General features: G+C 39.5%; 1 protein-coding gene and 1 non-coding gene across 4 annotated transcripts; both read right to left on the bottom strand.

Annotated features, from left to right (window-relative positions):
- Positions 1 to 220: 220 nt before the first annotated feature.
- Positions 221 to 291, bottom strand: TRNAG-GCC (transfer RNA glycine (anticodon GCC)). Its single transcript has one exon. It is a non-coding gene; the product is annotated as a tRNA-Gly (tRNA).
- Positions 292 to 2,258: 1,967 nt separating this feature from the next.
- Positions 2,259 to 24,918, bottom strand: LATS1 (large tumor suppressor kinase 1). Of its 3 annotated transcripts, none has more exons than XM_071740548.1 (8): positions 24,709 to 24,918; positions 20,741 to 21,249; positions 17,025 to 17,175; positions 13,830 to 15,355; positions 8,572 to 9,154; positions 7,723 to 7,905; positions 7,372 to 7,478; positions 2,259 to 6,384 (listed from the first exon to the last, which is right to left on the bottom strand). In XM_071740548.1, exons 2-8 carry the CDS (start codon positions 21,089 to 21,091, stop codon positions 5,866 to 5,868), a joined length of 3,420 nt encoding a protein of 1,139 aa, XP_071596649.1. In that variant the 5' UTR covers positions 21,092 to 21,249; positions 24,709 to 24,918; the 3' UTR covers positions 2,259 to 5,865. The 3 variants fall into 3 exon arrangements, with proteins under 3 accessions (XP_071596649.1, XP_071596647.1, XP_071596648.1); XM_071740546.1 differs by having other exon boundaries at positions 13,830 to 15,358; XM_071740547.1 differs by lacking the exon at positions 24,709 to 24,918 and adding an exon at positions 22,921 to 23,233 and having other exon boundaries at positions 13,830 to 15,358.
- Between the last annotated feature and the right edge of the window lie 413 nt (positions 24,919 to 25,331).

A 25,331-nucleotide genomic window follows, 5' to 3' on the forward strand; every position in this document is an offset into this window, starting at 1 on the left:
GCCGGCAGTTTGAAGGCAAATCCGGCTGCGTCACTTCCAGCTCGGCTAAGCGGGTGTCGGGTGCTTCCGCCCAACCGGACAGGGAACATGGTGTATGTTGTAGCGTTATTAATAGCAGCAATGAGCCTATGTCGGTTGGTTGGTGTGGTCTTTTTAAAATTTATTTCTGAGGAAGAAAAAAATAAAAATGCATAGGAAACCTGGGTTCAAAAGTAACACCTGCATTGGCCGGGAATCGAACCCGGGCCTCCCGCGTGGCAGGCGAGAATTCTACCACTGAACCACCAATGCTTGGGTGCTAAGACGGGCGTCTCCTCCGTCACTCGTACGTGATGTCGCCACCTTGCGCCTGCCTCGCCGCGGCCTTTCCAACGGTCGGAGCGGAGCGGGCCCGCCCTGGCACCGCCGTTTGAAAGCCCGCGGCGGCAGTGGGGAACGGGAGCGGGAGGAGGGAGGTGCTGCCGGCACGGACTGCGCCTGCATGACGGGCTACGATGCTGGATCAACAAGTGCCAAGAGGCTTCATCCAGCTACTTACTTGCCGTATTTGTAAAGATGGGCTTTGCCTTTATTATTTTTTTCCCCCCTCACATTCTCATTTCGAGCTCTTCCAGTCGCTGCGAGGGGCGTTGTTCTGTGAAAGAAAAAAAATCCTGTAGTGCTCCCAGCCTGGGAAACTCGGATCCCAAAGCTCCTCAAGCCACAGGAAGCTGCCCTTGAGCACCGTGTCCCAGCTGGAGCAGCACGCTACCACCTGCCCGAAGAGACTCGGCTGCTTGGCAACAAATAGGATCTAAACCTTGGGCACAAGGCAGCAGGCTCATCATAGTTCATTAGGGTGAACTCTCAAGACCTAAAACATTATATAGTCCTAATTAAAAGACTAATCTATATAGATATTTACCTGTTTATTGCATCCATTCCTACCCTTTTGCTCTTACATTTTTACCAACTGAACACTGCAGAATTGACTTTATCCCTCCCATGAGTGAATTAAAGCAAATCGTTTCTACATTACTTCAGCTATAAAATGAAGGAGTTGATGAGATTTTCAAATTCCCAGCGTTACTATATCCCGTCACTTGGTTGAGGAGAGGTTGAGGCATTACCCTTCTTGCAGTTACAGGATGCTAATGAAGGAGAAACTGAGCTGTTCTTCCATTCCCACCCCAACCACAGCTATAGAGACTAGGCAGTAACTCAAATGGACTTCATCAGTTTGCCCTCCTAATAAACATGATGGCTATGGTACATTGTCAGATCTCTCTTAGAAAGAATAGATTTTTGATATCTTATGTATGCATAATAAATAACTAAGATTTAGTTATTTTTAAGAATGAGGCACTGGAGGATAGGGAGGGAGCACCAATAAACCAAACTCCTGAACATCAATCAAGATGTATAGTTTTGAGAAGAGGTTGCAAATATGACAGCTAAGGACAAGAACATTTCTGCTATAAAATATAGGCAAATTCTTTGTTATTCAGTAGAGCTGTTGCAGCAGGGAAAAGGGGTGTGAAAGAGAAGGGAAAAAAAAATCTAATGTTTACAATCATATTTGATTAGCCAAAGCAGGAATTTGATTTTCACTTCTTATAAAGATTCATTGTATTTTTCTACTACCCCGGCAGGTGTTTCACTACACGAACTGCCTCTGAAAAAACAGAAAAGAGTTTCTAAAACTCAGAAGGAATGTCACTGATTAGCTGGTAATTCAGTTAGGCTGTTCACAAGTGCTGATATTCTCTCTCTCTTACTCTGAAGAAGCAGAAGTGCCAATGAATCCTCCACTTACGTCCCCCAGGCCAAATACAGGGCATGTCATCTCTGCTTACTGGTTGTATTAACACTTCAGTCAGCAGGGACAAGGAAGCTTTAGCTTCTCAGCTCTTGCACAGATAAACATGAAATCTGGTGCACCTGCACAAAGGGGATGAACACCCCTACTGGTACCTACTGGAAAAATTCAGCATAAAAGACTCACGTTCTTCTCAGATGGGTATCAGACTTTGAGATTATGGTCCAAGCCACCACCATGTCACTGTATAAAACCCAGACATACCAGTAAGCAGAGATGACATGTCACACATGTAACTGGGCTACAGGTATGCAGAGACCTAGCAAAAGGGGATGCCCATGGCATGACACAAGTTCACAGTAAGCATAAGACCAGTAAGTGAGCAGCTATGGCTGTGAGATAATGCAAGATTCTTAAGCCTACTAACTAGACACATAACAAATAATTTGCTTAAGCAGAATTGTGTGGTGGTCTATGTATTTAATTGGAAGATCCAAAAGAACTGACAGTCAGAAGGATATTTATAGTACAAAAAAAGACATTTTATATACATATACACACATGGAATATACCTATGTATCTATATAGATATATATAAATCAGTAAACTTGAATAATGCCTTTATCAAGAGCATCTTAAGGCATTCAAACATTTTACTACAACACTGACCCAGCCCATTATCTTTTTGCTTTGGCTGAATTAAAGCAAACAGATTAAAGGTCTGATCTGAAACACCAAAGACATAGGAAACCAAAGCCTAACAGTATCTTGGGTGACAGCAGCAGCATCTAAGAACCCACCCACTGCACTGCCTAATAGCTGGAAAATATTAAAAGGAGTCTAAATAAATCATTCCCACTCATAGCTTTGCAACAGCAGAAGATAAATCACTCTCAAAGAGACTTTCTAGCCATACATTCTATAGATTCTATTACAAATTGAGGATAGAAAAGATCCAGCAAAAGGGCCTGCCCTAGGATAGAATGCTGCTGAATATCAAATAGTATTTACAGTACAGTTATGGGATTATAGAACATTTTATAAATACAATTAATATGTGTACAAGGGCACATAAAAGAGAAATTTATTTTCTTGCTTTACAAAGTGAAAGTAAACTCAACTAAAACTTACTACAGAGTTCCACAGCTGCTGGTTAGGAGCCTCCCTTCTCAACTGCCTGTACAAACCAATCCCCATAATAGGCCACCTGTGAAATACCCATGTTTTAAGCAGCAGCTATGAAAAATCTCAACAGACTCTGAATCTGCGTATGAAACGTGAAGTCTCAAAACATGGGTAAGGCAGAACATGTTGGAAAGTTGTAACCTTTACGTATAACTAACCTTCTCAGAGAACCTGGACTATAACACACTGCATTTTTGCAAGGCAATATATAATACTGCAGCATACAGGTGGCAAAATTCAAACAAGGTACATTACAACTTGTAACACTAGATACCAGAAAATGCCAGAAAGATCTACCAAATTCTAAAGATGTGAGCTCTTCTTATTCATTTAAAATGGTAAAGTAATATTTTTCAGTCCTTGCACCTGCTCTTAAAAGACTCAATAATTTCCTTTAATAAAAGTAATTAGTGTTGCTTGTGTAGAAAAGTGGTGCCTTTACAGACTCTGTTTTTTAAACCGACTGGCTAAAGACCAGTTACAGCATTAGTGAGGAATACAACAAAACAGTGCAGGCAGGGGAGGAATATACTTTGATAAAAAGGCAATTTTATCAGTCAATTTAACAAAGGATTGACATCATATTCTCTGCATACTTCACAAATGGTAAAGTAGGCTTGATTAAATTACCTTTAACCAGTAATATATTATACTTTACTCCAAGACAAGTAGACCAGTTTTACTGGGATACTTACTATGAAGGAAGATAATCTTTAAAGTTTTATTTACATGGAAAACAATTTTTTACACAATATATAAAATGGAGTAGCTATACACTGCAGCCATTTTATAATATTTAAGCTAAATGAAATTAATATTTAAAACTATTCTATTCCAACAGCTGTGGAACAAGCACACAGAACATTATTTTTTTTTTATTAAGTTACACACCCATTTGATTTATAGAAAGTTACTAACTACCTGCATGAGAAAATAAAGCTATTTTTCACAACCATCTTTACCCATGATAAGCACTTCACAGCAGAGGGGTGAACTCCCACATATGTTGTGTCCTGTGACAGTCTGATTAAGAAATTTCCCTGCTGCCAACCCCCTTTACTGCATTTCACTCCCTCAGTTATGCCAACATAAATAATTTTTTGGACAGTATTGGAAACTGGACCACTTAAATGAGCATATTTCAAAGAAAGAAACCTCTAAAAGCTAAGTACCAGGCAGTTTTTTCACTGATGCAGTATTTAGCACAGTACTACAGACAGCTGCCCTGGCACAGAAAGACACTGAACTGGAGCACAGAAATGGAACAAATGGCTGTAAGTGCACAGAATTTCTTAAGCCAGCTTGTTAAGGCAGGTAAACTAGTAACTGATGTTTGCTGCAAGAAGAGATAATGAACACCAGTTCCATGATGTTTACATAGTCACAATGTGCAATGGCACAAATAATAATTTAAAAAAACCCAGTACTGCTTACAGGCACTTTATTAAATTATCCATTGCAATTCAACTCCAATTAAAAAGAAATGTTTTAAAAGACATGTTTACTACAGATAGTGCAGCTTCTTTACTACTGTGTTAGCTTCAGGAGAAAGAAGAACAGAGACAGACAGATTGTCTTTCTGCCTCTCACCTGTATCTCTCATTTAGGGGGTTAATCCCCTCCTTGCTCCCAGTAACCTCAACAGGCTCAGTGCTCTCCCATGAGACCAAGGGGATGCCTGCTCACCTGCAGAAGGCAGCAGATGCAGTCATAAGTTCCTAATTCTGTTCTGAATTGGGCTGTGAAAGATGGACCACTAGAACTGTACTGATGGCTCTCAGATCAAGCGGTGCATGACACCTCACCTTACTGTCTGTGTAACTAGGAGGAAAGCTGTTAAAGCCAAGTGAAACTGGTCTCCACAGCAACAGCCTCAAAAGCCATAATTTATCAGCTTTTCCCATTACTATCTCAAACATATAATACCCTACTCTAAAATGTATTTTTCCAACTAAAAATTCCAAATACAGCACAACCGTACACACTTTTCAGTTTGGCTGTAGTCAGAAAATTAAACTAGATTTTTCCTAAAGATCTTTTCCTCACATAACTGTGGAAAACTCATGACAGGAGACAATGAAGTTGTTTCTGAGTGCACAGTCCTTCTGCTTTGACAGTATCAGCCATGTACAACAGCACTATTAATGTTAAATTCAATTACTATTTAATAAAATACCAGTCCTAATATTTTATCACTTTATAATCATATTGTAGCCAAGACTGACACTTTCTTGTTCCAAAGCTGTGAACTCTATTATTACCACAGAAGCTGGAAACACCTCACCAAACTGCTTATTTGTTCAATACTGTGAATAATTACTTTAAATATAGTGAGAAGTGAGGGGTACAGCAGCCTTTAATTTTTTTTTTTTTTTCCTCTTCAGAAATGCATCAGAGTGCTTTATTAGTGTAAAGTAAGTTTTCTGTTTGGTCAATGCAAAGAAACACTGTCATTAAAAAACATGAAGCAGAGATTTGTTTCCTAAAATCATTCAGCATATGTACAATAGATACCAGACATCATCTTAGGCAAAGAAAAAAAAATTTAAATGATCATTATTTCCTATTTTGAGTACTTAAGAGTACAGAGAACTGACATAAAATTCAAGTGATAGTTTTTCATCCAACATCAAATCTCATCTAAATTAAACAATTAACAATTCTGGAATAAATATTTGAAAAAGATTTCCCTGCATTCTGGGGAAACAAGATGTACAGAGAGGGAAAGAGAACGCAATTCTTTTTTTTTTTTTCTTTTTTTTTTAAAAAAAAAAAACGTGCATGTATTTGCCCTGGCAATCTTCACTCAATTCTCTTATGACACTTTTCAAACACTGCAGCTGCAAAATAAATTTAGTTTTTCATCTTTATTTATCTACTTACTAAACATAAACCAGGTCACGATTTTGAACTCCTCTGCCTGCCTGTTCATCGTCGTCATCATCATCATCTGACTGCTGTTCTGAGTTCTGGGAACTACTGTAATCATATTCAATGGGCTTGGGATTGTTGTATGGGTAGCCATTGTCATCAAAAAACCTACGGAAGGTGAACTCATAAAAAGCATGTTCAGGATGTTTTCCATTTTTGTACCACCCATTGAGTGTATCATTTCTATTTCCTTCCTTATCATCATCACTCCACAATTTATCTGGATCAACTGGATCAAAGTTTGACGTGTCTGTAGGATGAGCAATTTTAGGAATGTAGAAAGCAGACTGCCGCCGCAGATCACTTGAAAAGTCAATTGTTTTAAAAAATGGATGAGCTTTGATTTCATCTGCACCATTTTTGCCTAAACGATCTTCTGGCCCTCGGCAGAGCTTGATAATAAGGTCGGAAGCCTCTGGAGCCAATTTAGCTTGAGGTGGAATATGAAGTGCAGTCTGCCAGTTGATAACCTTGAAAGCAAACATAGGTGTTACTCTATTTACAGTTTCAAAACCAGGAAAAAATGTAATGAAAATTGAAACAACAAAAGAAAAAAACCCCGAACAGCCATAAAGCAATCATTCAACATTTGTGTTTTCACACTAGAGAGGGGAAAACATGAATCTGTTCTTTCAGAAATACAGGAAATATTTTGTCTGGAAAACTGGCAAAACATAGGTAAAATTTATTCACATTCCAAATTTAACTATGGTTTGGCTCAGAATATCCCGGCGATAAACAAGAAAGATATAAAAGCCAGCACATGCAACCTGAGATTTTGTTAAAAAAAAAATAAAAATGGCAAGGCCTATGAATTTTTATTTACTTGATGCACTGGAAAGATGAACAAATTTAAAGTAAAAAAAAAAATAAAAATAAACATTTCATTTCAGCCAGCTAATATCTTGCAAGTTGAATGGAGTTTTGCAAAAATGACAGCTGCCCTGGTGGTTTCTCTCAAACAGGGCTCAGGAAGAACAGACCACTGACTCCAACGTGTCAGAAACTCTGAGCAGTCAGAAGCCCTATCTGCTGCTCCTCCACCTTTGCATGCTGAGCAACTGCAGATACACATTTCCAAAGGAAATCCTCTGCAGGTGAGTGGGAATAGAAGCCAAGTGGGGAAAAGAACACCCAGATGCTGGGAGAAGAAAGTAGAAAAAATAATTGAGAGGGGGCAAGACATGAAAGGGAATGACAAAGATGTGAAATGTGATTTTCAGTTGGTGTGTTTACTGCATGACCAGTTAAAAAGATATTAAGATGATTCCTGAAGTCTCTTTACAAATTAAGTGCACTGCTACAGCAATGTAAAGTTTAAAATCTTGCTAGTTTGTTACATGCTTGGATAGAGCAGCACTCTCAAAACCAGCTCTGATTCCCTTAGGAATTAGAACAGCTATGTAAATTTCAAGCTTGCTTTTTCAGATTTGTTAATACCAAACTTGTAAAGTTACCTTCATCTGTGTTTCCAGCGGTGTTTGTGCCAGGAATGGAGGCTGCCCCACTAACATTTCAAAGAGAATTACTCCAACACTCCACCAGTCACACAGCTGTGTATAACCTGAAATGAAGTCAAAACAAGGTGGTCAAAGCCTCATTATAACTTTAACATTGTATTTCTAAGCATAAAAAAAGGCTAACAAGAGAATTCTATTCAATGCTTGTTTAAGATCTCCATATTAGCAACCTCTTTTTGGGGGTCAAAATATTATATAGTTGGGAAAGCTGGCAGTGCAAGAAAGGTGAAGCAAGATGCCTGAATGTCAGTTACTCTGCAGCAACATGACAGGACAAAAATGCATTACCTGTTCGTAACAATACTTCTGGTGCAATATAATTGGGTGTGCCAACAAGGGAATGGGCCAGGCAGCGCTGGTGTTGCCGCGCAGCCCTGCGCTCAAGCGGCTTCAGCCGATCTCCACACCTGCAATTTGCTGGGTCACCCCATTCATTGCTGAAATCCATACTGTCCTGACGGGCATGATCACCTAGAGTTGAGAGAGAAAGATGCCAAGAACTGAAGTAACTTTACTCAGTTTTAACTAGTGTGAAATTTCCTTCACCTTCACACTTGTTATAAGACAGAATCTGTTCCAATTTCAACATTTTTGAGGGCTAAAAAGGTCATTAAGACTTCGACTTTTTGTTCATGATACAAAATACCAACTTTTAGGGACTGATATTGTTTCTTATTTTTTAAAACTAAGTTACTAAAACATCTGTATTTTATCACTCTCAGAACTGAAAAATTGCTGTGTTTTTTAGTTGATTTTAAGTAATCAATTAGGACTGCTAAAAGTCTACTTAAACCTCTATCAATAAGTTACCCTAAAACAAAGTACATGAAACACACAGAACTTGGGGCAAGATTTTCAAAAGCAATTAAATTTAAACCATCAGTGTTACCTTCAAAACAAGAGTTAGGGATGCTGTTTACTTAATTAAGTTGCTACCATGGTAGTTTTCTCTCCAAATTTCAGAACAACTAATGGGACAAACTTATAAATAAAACCAGGCTCATTGCTTCTCTCTTCAGGGATCAATTCTCACACTTAGAAACTCTCCCTAACTAGATGTTGCTACTCCTTTATTATTTAATTCCTTGCAAAGAACAATACATCAACAAATAAGAAATTTTTTTGTATTTCTCTTACCACTTTGGTAGTACTTTGAATCATGGGTCCATCGAAAACCTGTACAGAGCCCAAAGTCAGTCAATTTAATATGACCATCGCGGTCTATCAAGATATTGTCAGGTTTAATATCCCTGTGGATGAAGCCCATTTTATGAACACTTTCAACTGCACAGGTCAGTTCTGCTGTGTAGAACCGTGCCAGATTTTCTGGGAAGACACCCATTCTAATTAGGAGGCTCATCATATCACCTCCTGGAATGTAGTCCATTACAAAGTACAAATTGTCCTTATCTTGGAATGAATAGTACAGGCGAACCACCCATTCATTATCAGCTTCTGCAAGGATATCCCGCTCAGCTTTAACATGAGCAACTTGATTTCTAAGCAATACATCTTTTTTCCTCAGAGTTTTTGTTGCATATAAAGCATTAGTATCCACTTTTCTTGCTAGGCAAACTTCTCCAAACGCACCAACTCCCAGGGTTTTAATTTTTACAAACATTGACTTGTCCATTTTAGCTCTTCTTAGCCGAATGTAATTTGACTCTTTCTGGCACAACATTTTCCTCATTTGATCTCGGGCTTCTGGTGACAATCCAACCTGTGCAACAAACAAAAGTATATCTGAAGAGTGAACAGTACTCTTAATTCTTTGTTATCTTCTTATAGTTACAAAACTAAGGCAGTGCAAACCAAATTCTTATAATACAACATGGGGAAATAATTCTTTAAGGGTGGGGGTTCTTTTAATTTAATTTTAAAAAGGATTTTAAAATTTCCATTATTTAATTTATTTAAACATGGAAACATATAGGAGTGGTACAAAACGTGATCACATTCAACAGCAAAATGCATGACGTGCCATGCGCCAGAAGGTTCTTGAGAAGGGAGGATGCTCTTCAGGAGAGAAAGGGTAATTTACAAAGTGCTGAAAAAACCCACTGTAAATAACACTCATCTGTGTGTATCAACTACCTCCCTGCTTCCTCTGCAGTGCCAGAAGATGCCAAGGTGTGCCCAGAAGCAGCTAAGTCACTGAGGGCTAACAAAGGAGCTGCAGTGGCAAAGGCTTCCCCTCTCTACACTAGGTAGACCAGAAGTCACTGAACTTTCCAACCACGACAGTGGAATTTTAGTTGTAGGAAGGAGTGCACAACTCACTCTCATGCTCCTCTATCTACACAAACCAGATCCACATGGAGCTGTTTCCTATTGTCCACCCACACCAAGCATGTGCCTCTGCCACAAACCAAGACCTGATGTTCTCTCTTACACATAAGCCACCTCTTTCAAACAGGACTTCAGTCACACTCTCTCTACTCTACAAATCAACAAGTTGAGCACAGCAATTTCCCTGAAGTGTCTCACTCCTTCCAATGGTATCACTTCTTGGCTCCCAATTGTGTACATATCCCTCTGTAGAATGAACAGCCCTGGTGTTCTGGCCAACACCACTAACATTCTGACAGCCACAACATTCACAGGCCACGTGCAACTCATCCCCTGCAGCATGGAAACCCTTACCTAGAAGAACCAAACTAAGCATTCTCACTGTTTTCCAACCTGTGTTCTTTCTGGTTAACAGTCTTACGGGCTTCAATTCCTTTAAAGTGCCATTCAATTCCAGTGCCATTTTTCCTAGCAATTTTTGGGCCCTAGACTCAGAATATTCCTTCTTTTTGGTTTTAATGTGAGCAGAATCTTTATTTAATTTTATATATTCTTTCCTTAGTGAAACTACCTCCATGCACCTTTATGTTCATGCCTTTTCTTTTTTTTCTACCTGCATTTTCAAAATCTTTTGTGTTCCTTTTTTCATAGCATCTCAATTATTTTAACTACCTACTTGGCCTGAAATTGCCATTTTACAGCAATGATTTCCAATCAGTCTACAATATATATCCTTATTTTTTTCCTGGACATTGATCATAACATTTCCTGGATCATTGATCATAACATTGAACATAGCCAAACTGAATCCCTGCAAACATCACAACTGTTACTCAAGCAGTATTCCAGAAGTTTTATATTTATTGTTGTCACACCTTATTAATTTTTATACTAAATCTTGCAGCTTCCAAGTCCTTAATGTTTCAATTGTTTAAGATCCTGTCTGAATAGCAGTACTCAGGACGGATGAGTTACCTAATCATGAGGATTAGGTAACCACAAGTCTAGGCCTGTGGTAACTGCATATTAATAGATGACTTTACTTTGACTAACTCATAAGATAATTTGAAACAAAATATAATAGATGTGACACAAAAAATGAGATAAAATATATCATCTCACTTTAGCACCTTAAAAATGGTGTCAGGATACTGTATTGTCACCTATTAAAAGAAAATACTGTCGGAACACAGACGATTTTTTACAGGCACCATAACAAAAATCGATCCAAAGGAGATGCAATTAGGAGCATGCAAACAAAAATGCTTGTCTACCCCAACAAACTTCACAAGTAAGATTTAAATGGGGAAGGTTTAAGACAAAATTTTTTGTTCACATCAGACAGGCAGTAGTTAGGACTGAGTGGCAATAGTTTCAAGACAGGATGTGGGAAATGGGTTTAACTCCCTACTCCAAATCAAGAAATTGTCTTTGTCAAAAACTCACTGCAGTAACATCTGGGCACTGTCTTCCAGGACACAAACACCTCAAGTTTTCTGTGAATTAACATGCTTCAGACACACTTCAATGCAGAAGGATGTACTTTCAAAGGCTTACAAATGTCAAGAATACATTTCAAGACCTAGCCCCGTTGAAGTTCAGACAATGCTGAGTCACCTTCTCAAGTCCCATCCAAACCATTAAGTCTGCTTCACTATATCCCCACATGCACACAACCTGGACTCCACTGATCAGTCAGAAAACTTACAAAGAATATCATCTAGATTACAACAAAACCCTGTAAGAAGTCAGACCAAATACAGTAATTGATCACTGCAAAACATACAGAGTCTCTGAAAACCTTGTAGCTTTACCTTCTAGTACTACCTCCCTAGCTGTTGCATCTTAACAATTTTGTTGAAAAAAAATACCTCACATACTCCAACTTGTCACCTCTTCCCCCAGCTCATTGCTTTTTCCTATGCCACCCATGAAAACAGATGTTCATCACTAGCTGATCTCTCTCTGCATTGCTGTATTTTCCCTGGACTCTCATCAGCTACAGCAGTTGCCAAAAATTAAGCAACTCTCTCAGCTGCAGAAACTTTTTGCACGTACACCTCCAATTAGCTGTAGTCAATACCAGATGTGAGACCTTCCGGAATTGCTGTGTGACACCACACAATTCACTCTCATTTTGCTTCCTCCTCATACTGCTGTGCCTTAAATCATGACTGCAGTGTCTCTTTGTGGCAAGGACATCTAGCACAATTCTTGGCCAAATTCACACATCTGAATTGAATGTTTCTGAGACAGTTCCACTCTGTTCCCTAGGAAACCTGACATCATATAAATATGTCACTTATGTTAGAAATACAGTATCCTGTGAAGATGTTTCTGTAGGGATGCATTCTGGTATGGTTTTTTCTTTCAAAATTCATTCCAAACCAGAGGAAAGAAGAGATTAAATTCTCATTTAATCCTCTTAAACTTTCTGAAGATAAGTAATGAGCTAGTTTTCCGTCCTCCTTTTCATAAGGACCCAAAGTATACTTCACTATTGTGGGATTCCTCTTCCATATCCTGATGAAAAAGGAGATGCCTGCTGCAGCATAATTTTATACCCTTCAGCATGCAATTAAACATCCCAGCTTTAAATCTAGTATAAATATAATAAATTGCACTTTGTATAAGTAAAGAGATTTACTAGGGTGTTTTAAATGCACAAGATTATCAAGTTATATCAATGCTTTCATGTAAGTCATATTTATGCTTACTATGAAACACAACGCGGTAAGAAGGGAAGTTTGCAAATCAACATTAATTTTAATCTTACAATTAAGTACTCAAAAATAGTCAAAATAAATTCATGCTTAATTCTGATGCAGGATTGCATGCAAAGCCCTCTAAAAAGGGATCATGCTGTTCTTAATAAATATTGTTGCTCCAAAATCTTACTTGTCTACACAGGGATGGAGGCTACAGAGTTCAGGAAAGCTTCCCACACCTTAACAGTTTAAATCAGCTGTTAGTGGAAGTGAAAAGGAAAGAGAGAAGACTAAGAATAAAGATCTAGAAAGAGCTCCAGGAAGAAATCTTGCTAACATTAACATATTTGTGACTAAGCAAACACTTGTAAAACACTACCGATTACAGTAAGAATTTTCAAAGAGAAGAGAAAACATGGATGTAAATAAGCACTTCAGGAAAGTTGCATAACTCAAATGCATTTTTTCATAGAGTTAAAAGTACATCGTACTTAAGTCAAATTTCCAACTACAATTTTTCAGAAAAATATTTAATACATCTTGAATATTCACTTCTGCAAATCTTAAATTTTATTCCTTCTCACTCTCTTCTCTTTTGAAATAACGTATGTATACATCAGCTCTGGTTTTCACCCTTTTGGTTTAGCTTAGAACATGAAAATCCCAGAAGTAGACCACTGGCTTCATGCAGGATCACAGAAGTTAATATTACATGTTTTTGTTGATGTCTGCTATTTATTATCCCATTCAGTTTATCCTTATTTAAACAGGTACCTTTACAGTCTGGATTATAAAATACTTAGGCAAAAGGTACCATGATTCTTTCATTTTAAAAATGTAACTTTTAAAAACGAAATTTGAATCTAATACATGCTATTGCTACCAGAAACAAACTGCAGAACGTAGAGGTTATCAATGTTTGGGTGACTGCATAGATGTACTAACCAGCCTACCACCTGTCTCTGCTTTTCTACTTGTACCTGCAGTGTTTATTTTTAAAAAAATAAATGTATTTTTTAAAGAATTAAAATATTGCCTATAACTCACTCAAAAATTAGGATTAAATACAGCCCTTAACAAAAAGCTATGAACCACTTAGTTAAATCTCAGTTCCCACATCAACGACTTTGCTTCTGCTGCTTTATTATACCTGAGCCAGATACGCTACATTTAGACATGCAAAAATATTACTTAAAAAAATAATAATTCTAAGATAATGAAGTTCATAGAGCACTGACCACATTGCAAACAGAAAACCTAAAAATAGATAAATACCATGATATACCACAAAGTTCTCCTTACTGCACTATTTAAACATTCTACAAATAAGACATATTTCTGAAAATCAACACAGGAAGAGTTCTCTAGTCATAGATTTAGAAAGAAGAAAGAGTTTACCCGCATCATTTCATTCTCTAGTTGTTTTTTCCGATGCAAACGCTGCTGATGTGACTTGAGAATATTCTCCACATGCTGCTCCATGAAGAATTTAAAGGCCTGAGGGGAATAGCTCTGAATGCGTGACTCTCTTCTTTCTTCATCTTTCTTGTTTTTTCTAACAGGGACAGGTGATGTTGTAATTTGCTTCTTTTCTTTATCTGTTGAATCAACACATTCATAATTCTTTTCATTCTCATCCTCCTTGGATAAAATAGTTGGTTCCTCTTTGTTGAGCTTGGGTCCTGTCTCATACAGATTGACTGAGGGATTCTGGTGCAACAAGTGTTTTGGGTAAGGTGGTGGTGGACCCTGGTAATTTGGAGCCTCTGCAACAGGAGACATAACTGCCATGTTTGTAGAGGGGCCCTCAGAAAAAGGCATGGTCTGAACATTTTGCACTGGCTGTGGCATCCAGGAAGGGTGGGTGGGTGCTAAGGCAGTCTGTAGCTCTGGTTTTAAGACACGCATGCTTTTCACTGGCTGCTGAATGGGAGCTGGTGTTATAGCTGTTACTGTTGTAGCTGAAGGCTGAGAGCTGCCAGAGTGACTCTGCCTGTTTCCATGATGGTTGTTGAAAGAATTTGACCGCACAGGAACATTGGGTTGCCACGTAGGCAAGTCATGCCCATTGCCAGGTGATGACTGAGGCTGCACGGGGGAAGGCTGTGACCAGGATGCGGGTATTCCAGCCACATTGGTATTATAAAGGTCCATGTTGTGACTGTTTCTATTTGGCACCATCATTGCCTGAGGAAGATTCCCATTGGTGTATGCTGAAGGAGGAGCAGATCCTCCTGCCTGCATCTGTAGTGCAGTGGGACTTTGCCTGTTAGTCGGATTTATGGGGTAGGGAGGTGGCTGGCGACTCACTGAGTTCCCAGTCACCATATTCTGGTGAACTATGAATTCTGGCTGACAATTGCCATTTTGCATTCCAGCTCTTCCTGAAGGAAAACTAAATTTGCTGTTGGCAGAGCTCTGCATGATTATTGGTTGCCTACCAATGGGGACAGCACTCATGCCTCTCTGGCCCTGCGTGGAAGAACTCATAGGTGGGGGATTCATCGGTGGAGGTGGATAACCATCCTGCCATGCTCCTGGTGGCACCGGAGAAATACGGGAGATGACATATTCCATGTTTCCAGAGTAACGCTTCGTTTGGGAGTTCGGTTCCCAGGAAGGAGGTGGAGGAGTGGTGCCCCTTGGAGGGGGTGTCTGTCCTCGAGGAGGTGGAGGAGGAGGAGTGACACTCCTTATCTGTGGTAGAGGCGGGGGATTCACTCTCTGTCCATTGCCAGGATGAGCCTGAGCAAATGCTGCAATTCCAGACCCAGATAAAGGCCTTCCTACATCAGGCTGAGAGCTGGGACTTTCTGAGCGATACACGACACCATCTCCCAGGGAAGGGCCGTGCCTCTGAGGAACCAAGGACTCCTTAGAACCCTTCCAGCTCTGCTTGCGGTTAACTGATTGTTGCACGGCCCCTGCTTTTACAAGAAAAAAAAAAAAACGTGGCATTTATATTTTGATAAGTTATTTCTATTTACTGCTTTGAATATCTTGGTCTTCTGCATTGATTACTACAGAAATAGGATCGAATTCTCCAGCACAGCATAATCCATAGTCCTTCACATGAAAAATTTCTATCTAGTAATACACAGCATGCTATGGTAATATGCTCAGTACAAAGTATAAGAGAAAAAAAACGCAGCAAAATATAGCATCAGGCTTTAGAAATCCCTTTTCTGATGATACATTTTGCTTTATTTACAGATACATCTTTCACTGAAAAATGGTAATATGCAAAATTATTAGATATATTATGCATTTTTAATCATGCATACAAGCAGCCCTCAGAAAAGTTGTTCTGTACAAACATAAAAGAGCAATAGCATGGAAAACAGCTTTAGTTGCTGTTCCTTTCAGTCTAGCACTTTATTTTAAATGTTCTTAAACTAAAATTCAGCTGGAACACAGAATATCAAACAGCCCACTTACACCTTTGTATGCATATAGTTTATCCAAAATGGTTATATTCCTTGCATGTGATTGATAAAGTACTTAGATTTTTTAAGTTATGTAATTGTGGGTGAAAGTATTGTACAAACACAAGAATTGACACTATGTGAAAACAAACTTAGAGTCATATGCTACAAATGTTATTTTGCATCATGTAAACAAAATAACAACAACAAAAAAACAAGGAACTGACACCAGTGGCAGTCTGATAGTTCTTTTTACAATGTTATTACTTCAATTCTTGTAAACACATACAGTACTGTAGTAGCTGAAAGTCACTGCATCTTCTGCAAAGAATGTATTAATTACTATATCTTTGCAAGTATCAACAAAAAATCATGACTAAGTGGTGGCATTTAGCTAGCAGCTTCCTACAAGCACCAACTAATCCTGCTTTGCAGACTACATTAAAATAATACTGTACTTTGCTACCCTCAACTACTAATTTTTCCTCACACCTATATGGTCAATTAAAAATGTAACTTTACAGAGCTAGCAGCTCAGCACTCAACTTCAGCCAAACAGAAGTTCAGTATTTCTGTTGCATTTGAAAGTTACCATTTATGTGTATACTGCTAAAACCTTGTAAAAAAAAAGAAAAACATCAAGGTGTATTAAAAAACACTGGAACCAAGCAGAAAACTCAACACAAAGTGGGATCTTGAAACAGGATGTCCTAAAATAAAAATACTGTAGCCATATATATGTATATATGTATACACAAATAATATATATACATACAAAAATACAAACATATAGCACTGCTGTATGGGAGAGTATGAAAAGAAACAAAAGTAAGAATGCAGTGCTCACCACTGACTTCTAAGTGGCACATGACACTGAGAACAAAATATGGGCATCACATCATGAGGGACAAAAATTACTGAAATGAGGTCTGAATGCTATTCCTTGTATAAAATACAATACTAAAATCACACAGATATAAACAGTTAAGAAATTCATGTCAAATGCACCAATCTTTCAGAAGTATTGCATTATACTCTTGAAATGCTATTTTAATAAAAAGAACTGTATCTCAACATTGTCTCTGTTTCATTGTTAGCACATCTGCTACTTTATAGTTTTCAACTATAAGAATACACTGAGTTACTGAATTACCACAGATACACCTACCTGATGGTTTCATACTTGCATTTACAGGTCTTGCAGCTGCTGCGACCATCTGCTCTCGACGAGGATCCTGGTAGCTCATTTTACTTATAAATTCAATGGCAGCTTCTATACTACGGCTGTTAGTTTGTCTGAGAGCTTGTATAACCATGTCCTAAAGAGAAAATTATACTTTAAAAAAATTACAAGAAAATGGCAGAAGAATACAAAAAAAAAAAAAAAAAAGAAATGGTTATTTTAGCCAAATATTTTACGTATTCAGCTATGTAACCGATTTCTCTCAATCAATATAAAACCAATTATAAAAGCATTTTCTCCACCACAGATCCTCCAAAACACTAATACAGTCTTGATCTTCAGGAAAAAAAGTTGAACTGCTGAAGCACTGTATTTTAACGCAGATCCTGCTGTTCCTACAGTTTACTTATATGCACGCATACACACTACTGAGGTAACAGCTTTATACAATGACCAGAAGTTCCTTCCAGTCTAAGTTATTCTACCAAAGAAACCCTAACATGAAACTCCAAACTCCTTTTTTTCTCTCCTTTTCCTTCAGCATGATTTTTTGTCAACAAATACTCGTTACTCCTCCCTAAGATTCCTTCTGATGAAGACGACATTATTGGCAGAAATTCTCTCATTCTGATTGTAGATTTAGGCTCTGTGTTATAGATCCAAACACAAGTTTTGATCTGATGGCTAATCCCAGCTCTGGCAATAGAACATATATTATGAGCCAGTGTTTTTTCTACTGACTTGAATGAGCTCAAGGTTGAGCAACAATAAAATATGCTCTCCCAGTTATATTGCACAGGTTGTGCAGCGGACTCAACAAGCCTGAAACAAATCCTCAGCATAACTCCCTATAATTAAACATGCTATCTGATTTTTTATGGCCATACTTTGTCATGTTGAAGCAATTACATCAGTTCACATTATGTTTGAAGAGGTTACCTATATATGACAGCATTAACCTACTAAAATCAATGGGAAATCAAAGAGGGCTCAGAAGGGAAGCAGCCCATGTCACTTTCAAATTCAAGGGCACATTCATACATTCACCATGCCTGTGCAGATTTCTAACACTAGAAACATACAAAACTGCATACAGCCTTCAGAAGCAGTAAATAAATTCAGTGGACCAAGCAGAACCTTAAAAAATAACTTTTAAATAAAAAAGGTACATAGGAAGGCTGTTTACAGACCAGCTGATGTTGGGAAAAGCAGACAACTTATCTCATGGCTCCTTCAGGAGACAGCTAAGTCTGCAACACTTCCACTATTACAGTGAACACTTATCTGCTGCAAAGCAGTACATTTTCAGCACCACTATGCTATTGATCATTGTGTAAACAGAAGGTTAAGTTGTTCAGAGTAATTTCTGATTTGAATATATATTTATAGAACACATCATTCATTTCTGCCTACTGGCTTTAATTTTCTTCTTTAAAAAAAAGTTTCAAAACCAAATTTACTGTCTTTTTAGCAAAGTAATTCTACAAATTTATAAGCCTGAACCTGTAAGTTCCAGAATTTTTTAAATTCCAGAATCCAGTTTTGGATTCCAGAATGCAGAATCCAAAAATATAGAAACAGAAATATTTTGAAATATTAAGTTTAATACCCTCCCCACTAGTCAGAGGACCTGAGTAAGTGCCAAGGATCTCTCTCCCTTCTTGCTGAAGAACAGTAACTTTGATGATCTATGTGTCACAGAGTATTCAATGTCTTGAACAGCATCACCTTACACTGAACACAGAGGACTGCACTTGAATACTAATAAGCAAGAGAGATCTCCTGTCGCTGTTTAGGGTGTTGGTTTTTTTTAAGAAAAACCAAAACAAAACTGCATTCTCCCATAATTACTATACATAAATATTACTGTATACATACACACTATATATATATATGTATACACACACACACCTGGATGCTAATAACTATCTGTTCAGCTTTAACCCTGAATATTACCTACTATTTGAGGAGTGGGATGAATAACCATAATGTTTGTGATATTATATATATATATTTAGAGATATATATATATAAATAAATATAAGTAAAAATCAGCCACTTACAACTGGCCAACACACCCCAGCTGCAATCCAGTCTATAAAACAACTGCAGCTCAGAACACATTCTCATGTCATTCTTGCTTGCTGTCTGAAATACCCCCAACCAAAAAAAAATGCTTCCTACTTCAGCTGTATCTGTTCCCAGTGGTCAATGCCATATGGACTATTGTGGCAACACAATTGTTGGTTAACACATGGTAGAAACAGCTCATGCTGGCAATGTGCCTGAAAAAAGGACCATACAACTACAAATGTCCTGGGAATTCTCAATTGTATCCAAGAACAACGGGTAGAAGCAAAAGGCTTCAAGATACAAAAGATCCAACAAAAATACTTGGCATATCTTTCTAGGTTATTATCCATCCACGTACCCTTCTTCAGTTTGGAAAAATGACTGCAGGTTCAATCTGTAAAAACAGATCCAAGAATTCACGTAGTTTTTAAAAACCAAAACAACCTCAGCAACAAATCACAGAGCAGGAAAAAAAAATTGTAATTTATAATTATAAAATCCTTCCATTCTTACTGAAAACACAGCCTGGACAACATATGAGAAAAATGAAAGGACAGGAAAAACCACTATCAGCACTCATCACTGGGAAACAGTTGAGAAAAAAGCCAACTGATAGCTTTGAAGCAGCTCGCTCTAGGTACAGGTAGATGTCTCTGTAAATACTGAAGCATCACAGCCAGCAGAACTCGTGAGCTGGTCACTAATGCAAGCAATGAACTCCTGTAAAGGCAATTCCTGTTGTGGTACTATGCTTCTTTCCTTTGAAAAGAGGAGTGGTTTGTTAACTTTTTTTTTTAAACCCACCTTTGCGCTCTGGTTTTACAGAGAAGGTATGGTAACAGTTGTAATTTACTTTGATGTGCAAATCCCAGCAAAAACACAGGAACTGTAAGTGTATTAATTTTTTATTCCTGATAAACCTCTTGACAGGCTCCTTTCACTTATTAATACGAGTGAAAATAAGTTCAGTCAATAATTTTAAAAGTAAGTAAAGGGAACAATTATGTAATTCTCTGTTCTGATAATTAAAATAACAGTAGGATAATTATTTATGTGCAAGATTTTCAAGAGATTTTACACTTTTGTCCTGAGAGTATACTGCAGAGAAGACAATCTGCAATGGGTTATGTAACCTGTTACTTTACCCATATCTGAAAAAATGTATTATGTATATAGTCAGATTTCTTTCTTCACAAAGTTTCTGTAAGCCACAGATGTAAAAATCCCATTAAAACTTACTTCTGAAACATTCGGTAGTTCCTTTTGATTCAAAATGGTCATATTTTATCAACATGTTTAGACAATCCAAAATTCTATTGAGTACCAGAGTCTAAATCTATGCCCCAGAGGTTCCAGTTCTTTCTGCCAAAAATGATATAAATAATTAAAACAACCTATCCTTACCACATAAGAACAAACTGCACAAGATGCTTAAAAAAAGAAGGAAAAAGCCCAGGCTCTCTAAATCCTTCTATGACTCCTCTTCATCACCCATTATTACCAGCTTCACTACATCCTAATTAGAAACCTACCAGATCTTGAAGCTATTTTTTTACTGTTCAAACACTCCATGAGCAACACCTAATAGTCTATAGTTAGCAGAACACCAAATCTTTAAAGTATTTCACCTCATCAAAGCCAGCAGCTTGTAAGTCTTGCAGCATTTGTCGATTTACTTCTGATGTTCCTTTGACAGCTGAGGTTGTTTCGTTTGCAAAAGGCAGAAGAGAGTTCCGTATCTCCTGCAAAACTTTGTGATATGTTACAAATTTGGGAGGGTTTCGGCCTTGTCTAGGATCTTCAGATAACATTTTGCCAATGCTGTGATCAGCTTTAGCAGCATCTGAGGGTTTAGGTAAATTCCTGAGGCTCTCTCGTATTTCCTGTAGCATCTGCTGGCTGCTGCCAGTATAGTTACTGGCAGGAAAAGTCTTAGGCCTCATTTGTCTATAACCTTCTGGCTTCTCACTTCTCTTCATGAAAACATGTATATATGCAGCCCCCACCAAAGACTCGTACACAACAGAATTCAAGGAAGACTGGCTGGTAGCTTCAGAACTTGTGAACTAGTTCCTCACAGTGAAACAAACCGTGGTTCCTGTAGAGCTGGAGTTTATCACAACCCAAAAGCTCTGTCCTGTTAACAAAACAAAGAAAACCATTATAGATACAGCAGTGAAAACGTTTATGATGTAGCACTGGTGGCAGCAGAATGTTCACTCAAATGCAGCAATGACTTCACAGTTACTAAAAGCATATTAAGCAACGTCTTCAGCCAGCCTTTGCTCAACCTAAATTACAAACTGTGTGAGGTTTCTAACAGTCCGTTAACAACAAAGGTTTATAGGTCCAAACTGTCCTGATGCAAGGATGTGGACAGAGTAAAAAGAAACTCAAGTGTGGAAGATGAACCTTTCAAGAGCAGATAAAAACTGCTGGGTGTGCTATCCCATCACTGCTTCTCTACCTTTTGTCTCTGCAGGGTTCTGTCTCAGCTCATCATCTGTATTCTCTTTATCAATGCTTTTATAACTGAAGGTGCCAACCCAGTTAGCTAGAACATGGACCAAATACCCCAGCTGTTCAATAATTCTGCCATCAAACTCCACAAATACATGGAAATGAGAAAGTGAGAGTATGTAATTATTGTGATTTTATCAATTCTTTAGTAGTCACATATGTATAACGCAAACACTTGCCGAGCTCTTCACGCGCAACTTTACAATTTCTTGTACCATCTGCCATTTAAATCTCTTTAAGGGTTCAGTTTTCTAAGGCTGTCAGTCTCTTAACTTGAGTTTCCTTGAACCACTCTTCCTCAATAGTTAAGTAATTTTAAAATAATTTATTTTATGCAAGGGAGGATGAGAGCAGGGGGAAAAAGAAAACAAGAAAACATAATCAAGGCTTTTTCCTGTAAAACTGTTGAACAAGTCAAGCATCAAATTCACTGAGAGCATAGCTGTGACATTTGTAAGGGAAACAGAACTTTCTGCCAAAAACAAATAAATAATGCTTGCATTTTGAAGGCGCTGACTCATCAGGGAAAGAACCCTGTGTCTGCAGAGAAATCAAATCTCTGCATTCATGCTGTGTGCTAGTTAGTACTGTAAGTACTGTGGTGTGGCAAAGGACAGAGCAACTAAGCTTAAACACTGAATAAGTTACAGAGCATTTGCCCCTTTACTTTTGCAGTCTCTCCTGCTCCACAGAGAAAGATCTGTTACTAAGGTAGCACAAGATACAAAATGTATATATTTTAGCTGTCTTTTCTTTACAGGCCACTAGAAAAATGGGAAAGCTCAACTCACACTCTTCCTTTACTATAATGCATTTTACCATAATTTCATCTTATATTTCAATATTCACTTTGTGGTTACACCACAGGTAGCTGAGATACGTTAAAGTAATACCCCACAGAGAAATCAAGGTTATACAACAGGATGCTTAAACCATAAATTAGAAGACCCTGAGTCTACCATCTGACAGAGGGCGGAGAGGAAAACAAGTTTGTGCTCCTATTTCTTAAGGTGCAAAACAGAGAACTGTATTTCCTTCTAAAGTGCTTTGAGAACTTGAAGACAAAAGATGGTATAACTGTTTGATAGCTATTAATTTGCTGGCAACTGCAGCATAACAGCATATGGACTACCAGTCTTGGAAAATTAAGATGCATTTTCAGATAAATTTCAGAAGCAGCAAAGTTTTAGCAGTGTAAACCAGGCAGTCTACTTATCTCCCACCACTTGCTAGCAACAGCATAACTGTTTATAAAGCCACATAGAGTGAACCAACTTGAGGAACTTACCCATATAAATAGTAACCTTCTTTTCTGGTGGGTTGTTTCACTTGGCAGCAGTGTTGGGTAATAGCAGTTTGATCTGTATGTGGAACTACAGTATTAATTGCTCAGAAACCAAATTAAATTGATCCTACAGCTTAACCAAATACAAGAAAGCAAGCATTATTGTTTAGGACAGCTCACCTTAGCTTTACATATGAGCCTAAAAATTCAGAGGTCACCTTTTACAGACATATGCACACATCTTAAAACAAGAAAGTTTTTTGACAATGAAGTTTTTCGACAAGTTAAGAAACCTCTCACAGTTTTGCACTTCTGTCAAACACTAACTCTGTCCTAGGGAACTGACACCTATTCCTCCTTGCAGTTTTGTGTCATTAAGGGTAATGATAGATCTGTGTTAATGCAACTGTTCCAACTGATTAAGTTCACCATTTCCATATAGGACTTAAAAAATTTAGTGTATCTTTTCAAAATATGGGGATAAAGTATTTTCCCCTACATGTCAAACTATGAGGAAAAAACAAGCAACTTTTCTTTTTACAGCATGATTGTGAAAGATTTTACTTAAAAATGGCCATTGAATGAAAACACAGAATGGTTCCATGCAACTATCAATTAATTTCAAGTTTTTCCGGTGAAAAAAATAATACACAGCTTTGCAACAGATCCATAACATTATTTATCCCCAAAAGTTTTGAACATGCTTTTAAATATTTATGTTTCTAATTAAGTATCGTACACCATGTATTAATCTACTTTAGCTCCCTCTCAATATTATACATATTCACAAGATCTTGCTGTTAAGGAAAAAAAATATAAAGCTTTTTGGGAGACATAACATTAATTTTGTAGGGGCTTGGTTCAAAACAACAAAAGAAAGCTGTTCTTCATATAAGAGATCATTGAGCCATAAAACACACTGCCAAAGGATGCATTCCCAATGCTAAAAGTTTCCAAAGGATGAGAGAAAACTGGATCCTGAGATTAGTAAATAAATATGACTCCATAGAGCCAGGGAAGTGTGAGCTGGACATGACCAGAGGGCAGCTGACACTGGGAACACTGTGCCCTCACTCCCGCTTGTTTCTGTCCCTACGCTCTGCTGTCTCCTTCACCCGGACACAGATCTTCTTACATACAAATGTATTCTCAGGTCCTGGCGGCAACAGGATCAGTTATTTCCAGCGCACGTACGAGTGATCTTTATGGCTACCAGCACAACAGCCACCGAGGACCAAAGTGTAATCCGCGCTGGCACAGACAGGTACCAAGGTAATTCCTACAGCTCAGCAGGACCCGGCGTTCCAAGCACTACCCAGGCCAGGCGGGTCACCGGACCGAGATCAGCAGGGTCCATACGAATGTCCCGTCTCTGTCCCGGGGCAAGGGGACACCTGCGCTCCCGTTCCCCTACCAGCTCCAGGCCCTCTCGCCCGAGGCCGGTCTGCTGCAGCGCTGCTTTCCCGCACCGTTGATCCTCTCCGCGCAGGCCGGAGAGACGAGCAGGGCCAAGCAGCATCGCGGGGGCAGCGGGACCCTCGCCGGCGACACAAGGGCCCACCCAGTCCCGCCGCCCCCCCGCAGGAGCCGCTCCCCGGAGAGCGAGAAGCCGCCTCCGGCGGCACCCACTCCCGGTGAGACGAGCAGAGGCCAGGACGCCCCGTCCAGCCGTGCCGATAAGGCTCTTACCGCCCCCGCGCCCCGGCCTCCCGCCCCCAACCCGCGGCCGCTCCTCAGACCCGACACCGCCCCCCCCCCCCCCCTCCGCCACCGCGGCAGAGCGGAACCTACCTGCGGCGAGAAGGCGGCAGCGCCCCGGGCCCGGGCGTGGGCGCACGAAGCTCGGCCCCGCCCGCGCGGCGACAACCGCGGCGGCCCTCCGCGATGCCGGCAGCGGCTCCTCGGTCCCTCCGCCAGCGCCCGCTCGCCACCGGCCTCTCAGTTCGGCGCCGCCATTTTGTCGGTGCCTCCGCCGCGGAGGGCTTCCCGGATATGGGCACCTCCCGGCCTGCCTTGCGCGGCGGGTGCTCCCCCCGCAGCCCCGACCCGGATGGAGCCCGGCGGCCGCCGCCCCCGCCCGCCTCCCAAGGGAGGGAGGGAGAGACTGGGAGGGAGATACCGGGGGATACCCTCGCCCCGGGCACCGCGGAGGGCTGACGAAGGGAGCGAGCCTCCTCGGGGGGTCCCACACAAACCGCAGCCATCCATCCCCCGCCGGCTCTCAGGCACTGCGTTTTTCTTCCTTGACAGGACCGGGGGGAGGGATAAACACCGGGTTCCTAACGGGAAAAAAGTTTTGCGGGGCACCTCTGGCGCCATTAACGCCCGAACTTCAGACTCGTAGGGACCCACATGCTGAAGTGCCCAGAAAGGAAACCTCACAGTTATCACTCAGAGATGCACCGGGACCAGTT

Source organism: Heliangelus exortis, chromosome 3, assembly GCF_036169615.1.
Source record: "Heliangelus exortis chromosome 3, bHelExo1.hap1, whole genome shotgun sequence".
Taxonomy (NCBI): Eukaryota; Metazoa; Chordata; class Aves; order Apodiformes; family Trochilidae; genus Heliangelus; species Heliangelus exortis.